General features: G+C 41.2%; 1 protein-coding gene across 40 annotated transcripts in view; it reads right to left on the minus strand.

The window, feature by feature from the left end:
* HMBOX1 (homeobox containing 1) overlaps positions 1 to 14970 on the minus strand; it is a 224176-nt gene that overhangs the window by 17620 nt on the left and 191586 nt on the right. For 4 of the 40 annotated variants that reach the window (XM_089325439.1, XM_089325441.1, XM_089325440.1 and 1 more), the window contains one exon: positions 6176 to 7107. The exons of the other annotated variants lie outside the window; for them this stretch is intronic. In XM_089325439.1, coding sequence (XP_089181565.1) covers positions 6984 to 7107 — 124 coding nt within the window. In that variant the 3' untranslated portion in view covers positions 6176 to 6983. Of the gene's footprint in view, positions 1 to 6175; positions 7108 to 14970 lie in introns of those variants that run through there. 40 annotated transcript variants of the gene reach the window in all.

Here is a 14970-nt window from a genome sequence, read left to right on the forward strand (position 1 = left end):
CCAGCCCCAGCCGTTGTGGCCATTTGGGGAATGATCAGTGTAAGGAAGATTTCTTTCTCTCCCTCCCTCCCTCTCTCTCTTGCTTTTGCTCTAGCTGTCTCTCCCTCCTCTCTCCTTTGGGGAATGAATCCGTTTCAGGAAGATTTCTTTCTCTCTTTCCCTTCCTCCCTCCTTCTATGTTAGTCTTCCAAATAAGTAATCTTTTTTAAAAAAACAGGAAGATAACTACATTTTCTATCTAACTACTTACAAAGGAACTATCACAGTTCAAGGAACTTGGTTGGAATATAATAAACGATAAATATCTGCATATTCAGTGGTTTTAGCCCAAGAAATAGTTGAAAACAATTACGTTAGTACAGTGTTTACTTTTTTAAAAAAGTATCTTTTTATTTTATTTATTTATTTTTTTATTTTTTGACAGGCAGAGTGGACAGTGAGAGAGAGAGACAGAGAGAAAGGTCTTCCTTTTGCAGTTGGTTCACCCTCCAATGGCTGGCGCACTGCGCTGATCCAATGGCAGGAGCCAGGTGCTTCTCCTGGTCTCCCAATGGGGTGCAGGGCCCAAGCACTTGGGCCATCCTCTACTGCACTCCCTGGCCACAGCAGAGAGCTGGCCTGGAAGAGGAGCAACCGGGACAGAATCTGGTGCCCCGACTGGGACTAGAACCTGGTGTTCCAGCGCCGCAAGGCGGAGGATTAGCCTAGTGAGCCGCAGGCCGGCTCAGTGTTTACATTTGAACTATTTATAATCAAAATGGACTATCAATCTGGGAAACAGGTCTAGCAACTTTGCTTGTGTAGTGTATTTTCCTTTTTTTTTTTTTTTTTTTTTTAAGATTTATTTGAGGCCCAGTGCTGTGGCATAGCATATGGGTGCCTTTACAAGTCCTGGCTGCTCCACTTCCAATCTAGCGCCCTGCTAATGTGCCTGGTAAGGCAGAAGATGGCCCAAGTGCTTAGACCCCTGCACACACATAAGAAACCTGGAAGAAGCTCCTGGCTCCAAAACTGCCGACCTCTGGCCATTTCGGATGTTTGGGGAGTAAACCTGCAGATGGATGATCTCTCTTGTCTCTCTCTGTAACTCTGCATTTCAAATAAATAAATAAATGTATGAAAGCCAGAGTTACTGAGAGACAGAGGCAGACAGAGAGATCTCCCATCCACTGGTTCAACTCCCCATATGGCTGCAATGGCCAGAGCTGGGCCAATCCAAGCCAGGAGCTAGGAGCTCCGTCTGGGTCTCCCATGAGGTTACATGGGCCCAACGACTTGGACCACATTCCACTGCTTTCCCAGGCACACTAGCAAGGAGCTGGATCAGAAGTGGAGTTGCTGGGACTTGAACTGGCATCCATATGGGATGCTGGCACTTGCAGGCAGTGGCTTTACCCACTACGCCACAGCACCGTCCCCAATAAATAAATCTTAAAAAACAACAACAACAACAAAAACAAACCTGACAGAGCAATAGAGAAGGAGAGAGGCTGAGAAGGAAAGAAAGAGATCTTCTATCCCCTGGTTCGCTCCCACAATAGGTCTAACAGTTGGGGGCTGAACCAGGCTAAAGTCAGGATCAAGGAATTCCACCCTGCTCTCCCACAGGGGTGCCAGGGGCCCAAGCACCCGGACCATCTTCTGCTACCTTCCCAGGCAGGAAGCAGGAAGCAGAATTGGAGGTGAAGTAGCTAGGACTCCGATATGGTATGCTAGGGCCCTGGAGTTGCAAGCTGGAGCTTAAACTCACTGTGCCACAATGCCAGCCATAACTTTAATTTTGAACAAAAGTAATCATTCATTGAATCAGCTAAAAATGTTGGGTCCTATCTTGTATCAGGGAAATGGCTAAATGGTAGCAAAGAAGAACCAGAGAAAACTTCCCAGTATGGTCACCAGGAGATACAAGTCTGCAAAGAAACATAGTATAAAGGATTATAAAAAGAACTATATCAGTTAATTGAATACTGTATTATGGTAGCAAAGAGAGGTCAGTATTTGTGCAGGATCCTAAAGAAAGAGCAAGGGTGTTCACAGCAGGGAGGATGGACACAGTGAAACATGTACACAGGAAAGGAGTCATGAAAAAGCTCAGAATGCTCTGAGAACGTGGTAAGAGTGCAGTGTGGCTAGAATATATGGTTTCTCATCTCATGTAAATTATTTTGCTGCTTTTCATCTCAATTCTTTGCCATCAATGTCTCGTGAACATCTGGTTTCTCTATATGAAGATATTCATTGATGACTCAGCTGGGTAGTTTGGGATTAAACTAGAGAAAACAGTTGGGTCTAGATTTTAAAGGAGATAGAGTTAACTGGTAACTGAGAGCCAGGTTTAAAGCAGGAATATTCCATGATCAAATTTCTTCTTCCAGGGTAGTATCTCTGGTGATACTAGCGGTAGAAACTAGTTAGGAAGCTATGGCAGTAGCTTGGAAGGCTTGAGATGGGTTGAGGCAAGGAGACAGAGAAGGTAAGATTCAAAAGATAGTTTGGAAAGGTAATTAAAAGCATTCAAGACAACCCTAAGGACTATCTGCACTGTTATCATTTATCTTCCAATATTTTAACCTCTAGGTTATCATGAAGTAGATATTTCTACTATTACTAGGTGTAGAAATTATAGGAGAACTTAGCTGTTAGACTCTAAAAAGAACTTGTTTCTGAAGCTCTGCAGTTCAAAACATACTTCTGTTCCACACAAAAATGTTGATAGCTCTATAGATAGTTGGTTTTTTTTTTTTTTTTTTTTTTTTTTTTTTTTTTTACAGGTAGAGTGGACAGTGAGAGAGAGAGACAGAGAGAGAGAGAGAAAGGTCTTCCTTTGCCATTGGTTCACCCTCCAATGGCCGCCGCAGCCAGTGCGCTGCGGCCGGCGCACCGCGCTTATCCGAAGGCAGGAGCCAGGTACTTATCCTGGTCTCCCATGGGGTACAGGGCCCAAGCACCTGGGCCATCCTCCACTGCACTCCCTGGCCACACAGAGGGCTGGCCTGGAAAAGGGGCAACCGGGACAGAATCCGGCGCCCTGACCGGGACTAGAACCCGGTGTGCCGGCGCTGCTAAGCGGAGGATTAGCCTAGTGAGCCGCGGCACCAGCCAATAGCTCTATAGATAGTTTTCTAAGACGAAAATGGAAAGAAAGGTAAACAGAAATATAAAGGTAGCAATAAAAATGATAAAATAAATCCTAAAGGCACTACAATTTTATAGACAAAGGACAATGTCAGCTGAATGATCAGTGAATATCTTCACAGACAGAAGCCAAATGATCACTTTGCCAGAAAATGACAGCAAAGAATTAAAATGAAAAGTGGCAAAATAATTTACATGAGATGAGAAACCATAAGCTAGTAACAAATGGAAATGTCCTTGAAGTACTTTCATTTCAATAACATACAAGTTTATATAAATTGCAACCAGAGAATTTCTCCTTTTGTATCTTGGGAGTATATAGCTATGATAGAGACTAACTCTATGCAAGGGCTACTGCCCCCTAAATGAACATTTTCCGTTGTGTCTTTATGCAAACTAGCTCTGCTGAGATATTTAACCTCACCATTTTAGTTATTCCAAATAAGATTTTCTGATTGGCAGATATCTCCAATTACCTCCATACAATTTAGTGTGTAGTTCATCATCTAGTAAAATTACTGGCTGAGGGCAGGAAAGGTCCAGTTTTAGAAGAAAGATTAATGTTTTCAGAAAAAAGAGGGTAACATTAAACTAACATATGCTAGAACCTATCTTCCCATTTGAGAACATCTATGTGCTAAATAATCTTCAGCAGAAAAACAATTTTTTTTTTTTGCCTTGGATTGTAAGGCACATCTTACTTTACATGCAAGTGAGGGAGAAAAAATACAAAGTTAATTTTTAGACACTACCAATTATAAAATGTACCTTGATTTCAGATATCTCAATAACGGAGAATTATGTGTCAAAAAGTCATTGATAGGATCATTGCATGGACACAGGGAAAATGGGATGAGATCAAAGATAAAAGTGGAGGTTTACTTTGAAGAGGAAAGTGTTCTGTCAGGACACAAGCAAATGAGTAATGGCTCAGAGAAGTTTGCAAGTTGAGAAGCTAAAAATTAAGCAAGCTCATATGAAATAACCTCCGCCTTGGGAAAAGAAAAGGCAATGTCTTTGCAATGTGTGGCAGTGGTGGCTTTGAGTATTTGAGACTTTAGAGTGAAAAGGTTCCTGCCACTCATGTGGGAGATTCAGATGGAGTTCCTGGCTCCTATTGTATTAGGAGGGAATCAGTGAATGGAAAATATCAGTGGATGGAAGATACTGATTTCTAAATATCTATACCTCTATCTATCTATCTATCTATCTATCTATCTATCTATCTATCTTTGTCTCTCAAACCGCACTCTCCTCCTCTCTTTGTCTCTCCCTAGCTTTTATACTGCCTTTTGGATCAATCAATCAATCTTAAAAAGAGATGAACACACAAACAGATATATCTGTTAAGCCAAAGAACACTACAGAATGCTAGCAATTGTCAGAAGCTGGAGGACAGACATGGGAGATTTTCTCCCTAAGAGTCTCCAGAAGGAAATGTCCTACTGATACTTCAATTTCAGATTTCTGGCCAAAATAAACTTCTGTTGTTTTGCTTTATTGAATTTGTCCTAGGAAACTAATTTTCTGGGTAACGGCAGCTAGTACAAAAAGAATAGGGAGGACTTAAGAGACAATGTGATAAAACCATCATAGCTTGATGGATTTTATTTCACCATAGAAATACACCTGGCAAGTAGACTGGAATAGCAGCTATTTCTGTGTGTAAGTATTTTTTCAGCTAAATAAGGCAAGCTGTTCTCTAGAAAGTCTGCTTAAATTCTGAGAAGTTCTAACTTCAGTGCTTTCTATTTCTGTAATCCAAGTTGAACTGCTACACTTCTTTTGATGTTTCACATTGTTCTTTATTCAAGATTGCATGACAAGGTGTTTCAAAACTGCACTGAAATACTCTAGATTGGCTACTAGATAACAAATAAAGCTGCTAAGGGATTTTTTTATTCAGCAATTAGTACAGTAGAATCAGTACACTAAAATAAAAATTATTGCAGTGCTGATTTTAAAAAATTTTGTTAAACTAAATACAGATGGATATATCTATAACATAACAAAAATAACAGACATTAAAATATCTGACAGTAGGGGCCAGTGCTACTGTCATAGCGGGTAAAACCGTCACCTGCAGTGCCAGCGTCACATATGGGTACTGGTTTAAGACCTGGCTATTCCACTTCTGATCCAGCTCTCTGCTACAGCCTGGGAAAGCAATAGAAGATGGCCTAAGTGCTTGGGTCCCTGACCTGAGGGGAGATCTGGAGGAAGCTCTTTCCTGTAATCTGGCTTTGGATTGGCTGAGTTCTGGGCATTGCAGCCATTTGGGGAGTGAAACAGCAGATAGACGGTCTCTCTCTCTGCCTCTCTGTAACTCTGCCTTTCAAATAAATACATTTTTTTTTTTAAAGAAAGCTTTATCTTCAAAAAACAAATCTGACAGGAGATGTACACAAGTGTAAAACAAGTCTAGTAGTAGCAACCCATATGGGCGCCGGTTAGAGTCCTGGCTGCTCACTTTTTTTTTTTAATTTTTAAATTTTTTTTTTTTTTTTTTTTTTGACAGGCAGAGTGGACAGTGAGAGAGAGAGACAGAGAGAAAGGTCTTCCTTTATCATTGGTTCACCCTCTAATAGCCGCTGCAACCAGCGCACCACGCTGATCCGAAGACGGGGGCCAGGTGCTTCTCCTGGTCTCCCATGGGAGTCAGGGCCCAAGCACTTGGACCATCCTCCACTGCACTCCCAGGCCACAGCAGAGAGATGGCCTGGAAGAGGGGCAACCGGGACAGAATCCGGTGCCCTGACTGGGACTAGAACCCAGTGTGCTGGCGCCGCAAGGCAGAGGATTAGCCTATTGAGCTCCGGTACTGGCCATGGCTGCTCCACTTCTAATCCAGGTCTCTGCGATGGCCTGGGGAAGCAGTAGAGGATGGCCTAAGCCCATGGGCCCCTGTACCCACATGGGAGACCCGGAAGAAGCTCCTGGCTCCTGGCTTTGGATGGGTCCAGCTCCGGCTGTTGTGGCCATCTGGGGAGTGAACCAGTGGATAAAAGACCTCTCTCTCTCTCTCTCTCTGCCTCTCTTCTTATGTGTAACTCTTTCAAGTAAATAAACTAATCTTTTTTAAAAAAAAGTATAGTAAAATGTTATTGGCAGAATCTAGGCAGCTGCCATAAAGACAAATGTAAAATTCAATTTTTCTGTATGATGATTTTTATAATACACTGGGGAAAATAATTGGCAACATTAATAATAAAATTAAGAAATCCACATAGGTATAACCTATAAAACTCTTTAAACTTTGCTCTGTACTTGAAAATTTTTTCACAATAAAAGGTTGGGAACTGATAACATTAATAGTAAAATGATAAAATAATAGCAGTACCCCCATCAAATCAGAAACAGGCAACGAAAGCTCACTACCCCCAATACAACTCTTTCCATTGCCATACTTTAACATTGCTTTCAAAGTCCCAAATAATACAGACATGAAACAGAATTAAGAAATAAACTTGGGAAGAAGGCTATAAAATTATCATTTGCATATTATATCATTCCAGGAAAACTGAGAGATAAATGGAAAATGTCATAGAAGGTAAAACTTACTGAAACTTTATTTAAACATACTACAGTTTATTTATATACCATGATACCTCAGAAATTTCAAGGAAGAAAAAATAAAAGATAAGTTTATTTTGGAGTTTTTAAATACATAGGTTTTTTAAAAATAATATGCATTTTCATGAACTTTTTGGTACCAAAATAAACTTTTAGTTCCATTTTCCATTAACTTTTTTTTTTTTTTAAGATTTATTTATTTATTTGAAAGTCAGAGTTACACAGAGAGAAGAGAGGCAGAGAGAGTGTCTTCCATCCACTGGTTCACTCCCCATTTAGCTGCAACAGCCGGAGTTGTGCCAATCTGAAGCCAGGAGTTTCCTCTGGGTCTCCCACATGGGTGCAGGGCTCCAAGGACTTGGGCCATCTTCCACTGCTTTCCCAGGCCATAGCAGAGAGCTGGATCGGAAGTGGAGCAACCGGGATTCAAATTGACGCCCATATAAAATGCCGGCACTGCAGGCTGTGGCTTTACCGGCTATGCCACAGCGCTAGCCCCTTCAGTAACTTTTTGAAGTTTTTTTTTTTTTTTTTTTTTTTAGATTTACTTATTTATTTGAAAGTCAGAGTTATACAGAAAGAGAAGGAGAGGCAGAGAGAGGTCTCCCATCCGCTGGTTCACTCCCCAACTGGCTGCAACGGCTGGAGCTGCGCCGATCCAAAGCCAGGAGCCAGGAGCTTCCTCCAGGTCTCAAATACAGCTACAGGGGCCCAAGCACTTGAGCTGTCCTCTACTGCTTTCCCAGGCCATAGCAGAGAGCTGGATTGGAAGTGGAGTGGCCAGGACTCGAACTGGTGCCCATATTGGATGCCAGCACTGCAGGTGGTTCTTTACCCGCTACGCCACAGTGCCGGCCCCTTGGAAGTATTTTTGTCCATATTTAAACTTGTTAGTGAGTCTAAACGTTTTCACATAAACATTTTTAATTTTACATTATTCATACTTGATGGCATAGTCATATGGAGAAGGAAGGAGGAGCTACTTAATAGATTGCATTTTTGTATAGTGCTTAATGACATGGGAAAATGTCCATGAAGAAGGAGGCTATTGGGGCCGGCGCTGTGGTGCAGTGGGTTAATGCCCTGGCCTGAAGCGCAGCCATCCCATATGGGCACCGGTTCGAGACCTGGCTGCTCCACTTCCTGTCCAGCTCTCTGCTATGGCCCGGGAAAGCAGTAGAAGATGGCCCAAGTCCTTGGGCCGCTGCATCCACTTGGGAGACCAGGAAGAAGCTCCTGGCTTCAGATTGGCACAGCTACGGTTGCGGCCATCTGGGGAGAGAACCATCAGATGGAAGACCTCTCTTTCTGTCTGCAACTCCTCTCTCTGTGTAACGCTGATTTTCAAATAAATAAATAAACCTTTTCTTTTTTAAAAAAAGGAAGCTATTAAACCCCACATAAGAGTTATTTGAATTATGTTTAAAGTACATGTGTATGTGTGTTTACATGGGACAGACACCCCAAATGGAAATGTAGCAAAATATGTTCTTCTTTATATTTATACTGTTTTTTAAATTGTTTATAATGTGTTAATATTAATTTTCTAGTGAGAAGTATTACCAAAATAAAAATAGGCTATGTGATATTATAAAAGCCTACCTCTGAGTGATTTAAAAACTGCTTTTTAAATTTTTTATTTTATTTATTTATTTTTTTGACAGGCAGAGTGGACACTGAGAGAGAGAGAGAGACAGAGAGAAAGGTCTTCCTTTGCCGTTGGTTCACCCTCCAATGGCCGCCGTGGCCAGTGCACTGCGGCTGGCGCATCGCGCTGATCCGAAGGAAGGAGCCAGGTGCTTCTCCTGGTCTCCCATGGGGCGCAGGGCCCAAATACTTGGGCCATCCTCCACTGCACTCCCGGGCCATAGCAGAGAGCTGGCCTGGAAGAGGGGCAACCGGGACAGAATCCGGCGCCCCGACAGGGACTAGAACCCGGTGTGCTGGCGCTGCAGGGGGAGGATTAGCCTACTGAGCCGTGGCACCGGCCTTTAAATTTTTTTTTATCATCATCTTTATGTCTATAGATTGGCAGCATAATCAGTTATGAAGCTATAACCTGACCTGGAGATAGAGCTGCCAACCTAAATGTCCAACTACAGGAGGCCGGGTAATAATTTTTGGTATATTCTTAAACAATTTAGTTAACAAAAGTCATATTTACAATAACCATATAAATTTTATATATATATGTATATATATATACACATATATATTTAAAGATTTACTTATTTATTTGAAAGGCAGAGTTACAGAGAGAGAGAGAGAGACAGACAGAGACAGAGAGAGAATCTTCTGTCTGCTGGTTCATTCCCCAGATGGCCTCAATGGCCAGGGTTAGGTCAGAGTGAAGCCAAGAGGCAGGAGCTTCATCCAGGTCTTCCACATGGGTGCCGGGATCCAAGTATTTGGGCCATCTTTTGCTGCTTTTCCAGGCATATTAGTAGGGAACTGGATCAGATGGAAGTAGAGCAGCCAGGCCTCTAACCAGCACCCAAGAGGGATGCCAGCACTTAACTCATTATGCCAAAGCACCAGCCCCAATAACCATATAAATGATATTTGCCCTAAAACCACATTATCTGTATAATACTCCTTTGCATAAAAAGTTATATAGACATATGTGTAACACACAGAAAATGACAGACTGGGGGCCACCACTGTGGCACCAGCATCCCATATGAGCAGTGGTTCGAGTTTTGGCGGCTCTGCTTCTGGTCCAGCTCTCTGCTAATATACCTGGGAAAAGAGAGGAAGATGGCTCAAGTCCTTGGGCCCTTGCACCCACTTGAGACACTTACAAGAAGCTCTTGGCTCCTGGCTTTGGATTGGCCCAGCTCTGGTCATTGAGGCCATTTGGGGAGTGAACCAGTAGACAGAAGATCTTGCTCTCTTTGTCTATGTCTCTCCCTCTCTCTGTAACTCTGTCTTGCAAATATTAAAAAAAAAAAAAAACCACTTTTTTTTTAAAAAAGAAAATGACAAAAAATACATATATTAACATTGATTAACTTTGGGATGTAGTATAAAGGGATTTTTTTTACTTTCTACTTTATATTTTCTTGCATTTCTCTCTATTTTATATAATAATCATGTGCTAATGTTATAATTTTAAAAAAGGAACATTTGGAAATAAAATTCACCATCTCAAAGTCTGAGCAAAATGGAACTGCATAAAATTATTCTTAGATAACTGATTAGTACTTACTTTAATGCCTATTAATCAATCTACATATTGGGACCAGCACTGTGGTGCAGTAGGTTAAGCCCTTGCCAGCAGTGTAGCCATCACATATAGGTATTGGTTTGAGTTCTGGCTGCTCCACTTAGCTTCCTGCTTAATGCACCTGGGAAAGCAGCAGAGGACAGCCCAAGCCTGTGGCCCCTGCACCCATGTGGGGGAAACAGAAGAAGCTCCTGGTCCTGGCTTCAGATTCGTCCAGCTCCGGCAATTGTGGTCATATTGGGAGTGAATCAACAGATGGAAGACCTCTCTCTTTCTCCCTCTATAACTCTGCCTCTCAAATAAATAAATCTTAAAAATAAATAAATAAATAAATAAATTGGGCCGGTGCCGTGGCTCACTTGGTTAATCCTCCGCCTGCGGCGCCGGCATCCCATATGGGTGCCGGGTTCTAGTCCTGGTTGCTCCTCTTCCAGTCCAGCTCTCTGCTGTGGCCTGGGAGGGCAGTGGAGCATGGCCCAAGTGCTTGGGCCCCTGCACCTACCTGGGAGACCAGGAAGAAGCACCTGGCTCCTGGCTTTGGATCGGTGCAGCACCGGCTATTGTGGCCATTTGGAGAGTGGACCAATGGAAGGAAGACCTTTCTCTTTCTCTCTCTCTCACTGTCTATAACTCTACCTGTCAAAAATAAATAAATAAATTTACATTTTAAAAGTTTGTTTTGCAAACTTAAGATGAGGCCATCTTTCGTTCTACAGATTTTATTAAATAAAGGCTCTCTCTGTGTCAGCATGCTCGAGGACATGAATATCAGGAAAAGCTAACATATAAATGAGTTTTATCATAGAAGCTGAAAGTTTCCATGGCTTTGCAGCATCTTAAAGTATGTATGGAAAAGCCTGTGAAACAAAGAGTTTTAAGAAGAAAAATTAGTATTGGCTAATGAACAAATTGAAAGATTTGGATACCAGAGGTTGAATTTTGAATCCTAATTCATAAAGGCACATGGAATCCCAGAAGACAGCTCATTACACATGGATTTAGATATACCACAGAGTAGATCTTGACAAAGAATCAAAGACCTTTAAGCTGGAAGGAAGTATTAGCAAGTTAACACCTGTATTTTGCAAATGATGACATGAGCTTTACATATAAAGAGCCAGAGGAGAAAATGGATATGCTCAAGGTCACATGACATGGTACTCAGGTTTCCTGACTCAGGTCACTGGCTCTTTCTCCTAACAGGAAGAACCATCATTCAATAGCTAAGATTTGGTATTATTTCAAACTTCATTTAAGATATGTAATGCAAATCTTCAAAGCAATGAATCACTAGACCAAGCTCCTTCCAATTACAAGAGTTTCTGAAAGCAAAGATGTGATGGCATCAGTAAGAACCCTCTGAGAGTCCTAGAATCACAGCCACATCTCATCCAGGGCGTTTTCTTCTTTGAGAAAGGAAATTTAACTGCTCTGGAGACTAGCATGACATTGACGTACCCTTTCTTCCCCCCATAGAAAAGGAGAGAGAATTAAATAAATCCTGACACTTCTCTCCTGAAGCATATCATCAATACATACTAAAAGTCTTAAGTCAGGCTGGCGCCACGGCTCACTAGGCTAATCCTCCGCCTTGCGGCGCGCGGCGCTGGCACACTGGGTTCTAGTCCCGGTTGGGGCGCCAGATTCTGTCCCGGTTGCCCCTCTTCCAGGCCAGCTCTCTGCTATGGCCAGGGAGTGCAGTGGAGGATGGCCCAAGTGCTTGGGCCCTGTACCCCATGGGAGACCAGGATAAGTACCTGGCTCTTGCCATTGGATCAGCGCGGTGCGCTGGCCGCAGCGCGCCGGCCGCAGCGCGCCGGCAGCGGCGGCCATTGGAGGGTGAACCAACAGCAAGGGAAGACCTTTCTCTCTGTCTCTCTCTCTCTCAGTGTCCACTCTGCCTGTAAAAAAAAAAAAAGTCTAAGTCTACAGTGTAGTTAACCTACCCAAGAAGAGTTAGTACCTCCTAGACACAAGCAGAAAAAAAAAAGCATCCAAATAGTTATCAGAATGGTAAGACCCCTTTCTTTATTTGAATAAAAGTTCATACATGAGAATTATGGTTCATACATGAGAATTATGCACACCATTTATGAAATGTGCCCTAATATAAAGTTTTCATTTTCCAAGTTCCTTCATTGCAAAGATTCTATGTTTAAGTTTTATTTACTTGTAGCACACTAATTGCCATTAGACTATACTTGCCATTTGATAAACAGGTATTAAGGATAACACTTAGATTTAGAACATAAATTTAGGAAATTTATTTAGGAAATAAATTTTTAGCATACTGTATCCCATCACTGAGCCTTAGAAACAGCACAGGCTATTCCTCATTCAACAGAACACAGCTCTGAATGAAATAGCCCTCTATCTGCATGGACTCCACATCTGTGGATTCAACCAACCACAGATAAAAAATATTCAGGAAAAAAAAAAAAGTGTCAGCATTGAGTGTGTATACTTTTTTCCTTGTCACTATTCCCTCAATGATATGTATTAAAAAGTATAACAACTACTTACATTACATTTACATTGAATTAGGTATCATAAGTAACCTAGAGATGATTTAAAGTATACAGGAAGATATGTGTAGGTTACATGCAAATACTGTATCATTTTTCAGGCATATAAGGGACTTGAGCTACTGTGATGAGGGTATGGTGGGGCAGGGGGTTGGGTCCTAGAACCAATCCCTCAAAGATACTTAAAGATATCTATACTAATGTATTAGAGATTTGATGTCAGTTTTTTTTAACACGTCAACTGGAAAGCAAGTTTTCTTTCTAATGTGTATTAGCTTTTAATCCTAACTAAGTCTTCCTATGAAGTTAATTAAAAGAATGAAGACAGTTTATTAAAGCTGTCAGTCAAACACAATAAAACTGACAAATTCTAACCACCTTCAAGAAAAACAACTGAGAAACACCATTTCCCATCAAAACTGTCTTTTGAGAATGCTACCAAATTCAAATATTTGATCAATCATCTATTTCATTTTTTTAAAAGATTTATTTATTTATTTGAAAGAGTTACACAGAGAGAGGAAAGGCAGAGGCAGAGAGAGAGAGAGAGAGAGAGAGAGAGAGAGAGAGAGAGAGGTCGGTCTACCCGCAACAGCCGGGGCTGCACGGATCTGAAGCCAGGAGCCAGGAGCTTCCTTTGGGTCTCTCATGCGGGTGCATGGGCCCAAGGTATTGGGCCATCTTCTACTGCTTTCCCAGTCCATAGCAGAAAGCTGGATTGGAAGTGGAACAGCGCTGGCCCCCATCTATTTCATTTTAATAATGAAGGGAAATAACAGGAAGAGGGTAGTATTTGTTTTGCTGGTCCAAGGATTTCCTGGTTTCCTAATGAAACCACTAATGTAAGTGATAACTAAATTTAAATGAGTGAAAATTGCGTTATTTTGGAATATGAACTGTATTTCCAGTTTACAAACTTTTAAGGCATTGGAATTCTTGGCTTCTTGCTGCCATCTGCTTCACCTTTGGGTAGCAGCTGCAATTTCTATTCTGTTTTGTCAGTCTTTGCTAGTAGGAGGTATATTTGTAAGACATTTGTAAGATGATTTGGAATTGTTAAGTTTTAATGCTTGGTAAACAGGTCATCTCAAGGCAGAGGAGCCTGTTCTTAAATATAAAATGCTAAATTACAACTGACCACTTAAAACTTGACAGGACTGATGAAAAATTTATTATAATGTGAAGATAAATAGAACATGATTGATAAAGCTCAATCTATTGTCTCTTGTGTTTTTCCTTAAGATCAACATTATACTTCTGTAAAATTATTCTTGCTAAAAAGATACTGTCTGTATCTAAAAAAGAGCCCTGGTTCTCCCAAGGATCAATCCAAATTCTCCAATCTCAATAAACAGTAAACCAACCGTACTTAACAGCATAAATTCTTTTGTGAATTGGAGGTACAGTGGTTTGAGATTATGCTGATATTACTCCGAAGGAAGAAGCAGAAACATAATACTTTGCATGGGGGTACTTACTAATTTTTTTCTTAAACCTAACCTTTACTTCCCATGTTTTGGGTTTATTACCATTTTTCATGTGTCAATCAAACTACCAGGATATAGATAAATGAGTCTGTTTTTTAAAAGCCAAATACTTATAAATTCTTTAGAGTGATATTATAGAGCAAAGGTGTCTGCACCTAGTAGGATGATGATAACTATATGATAATCTCAAGATGGCTAGAACCATAACTCAATCAGGTCTTTTAATGGATGACATGTCAAAGTAGGAACCAATGGGCAGGTGTATGGCACAGTGGTTAAGTGCCAAATTAGGATACCAGCATCCTTTACTGGGTGACTGGTTTAAGTCCTAGCTACTTTGGTTGCAATCTATTGTCCTGCTAACGAAGACCCTTGTTGGCAGCAGGTGATTGCTCAAGTACTTGGGTCCCTGCCACACAGTGGGGAGACGCAGACTGGTTTTATCAGCTCCTAGCTTTGATCTGGCTAAGTCTTGTCTGTTGGGGCATTTGGGAGTGAACTAGCAGATGGAAGACCTCTCTATCTCTGCCTTTCAAATAAAGTAAAAGTAAAAATATAATTTTTTATAAAATAAAAAGTGGGAACCTGTGAAACAGAATATTTAGATGAGGCACTATTATGATAAGGATTCTGATGCTATACAAGTTTTCAAAGTACAGTTCAGAAATCCCTTGGTATTTGTTGGGGACTGGTTCCCGGACACCCAACTCCACTCCCCCAACCCTGCCACTGCCCCCAGAAACCAAATTCTGTACACACTTAAATCCCTTATACAAATGGCATTGTATTTGCACATAACTTATGTACATTCTTTTATACTTCAAATCTATAGATTACTTATAATACCTACTTTAATTTCTATATAAATAGGTGTTATATTATATTGCTTATGAAAGTAACCAGAAAAAAAGTTTAGTGCAGGTGGAAGTTTTCCTCTAATATTTCTGTTCTGCAGCTGGTTGAATCCAAGGCTTTGGAACCTACGGAGAGGGAGGGCTAATTATACAGTCTAATGACCACTTTT

This window comes from Oryctolagus cuniculus, chromosome 2, assembly GCF_051225735.1.
Source record: "Oryctolagus cuniculus isolate XC-2025 breed Fujian yellow rabbit chromosome 2, ASM5122573v1, whole genome shotgun sequence".
In the NCBI taxonomy this organism is placed as follows: Eukaryota; Metazoa; Chordata; class Mammalia; order Lagomorpha; family Leporidae; genus Oryctolagus; species Oryctolagus cuniculus.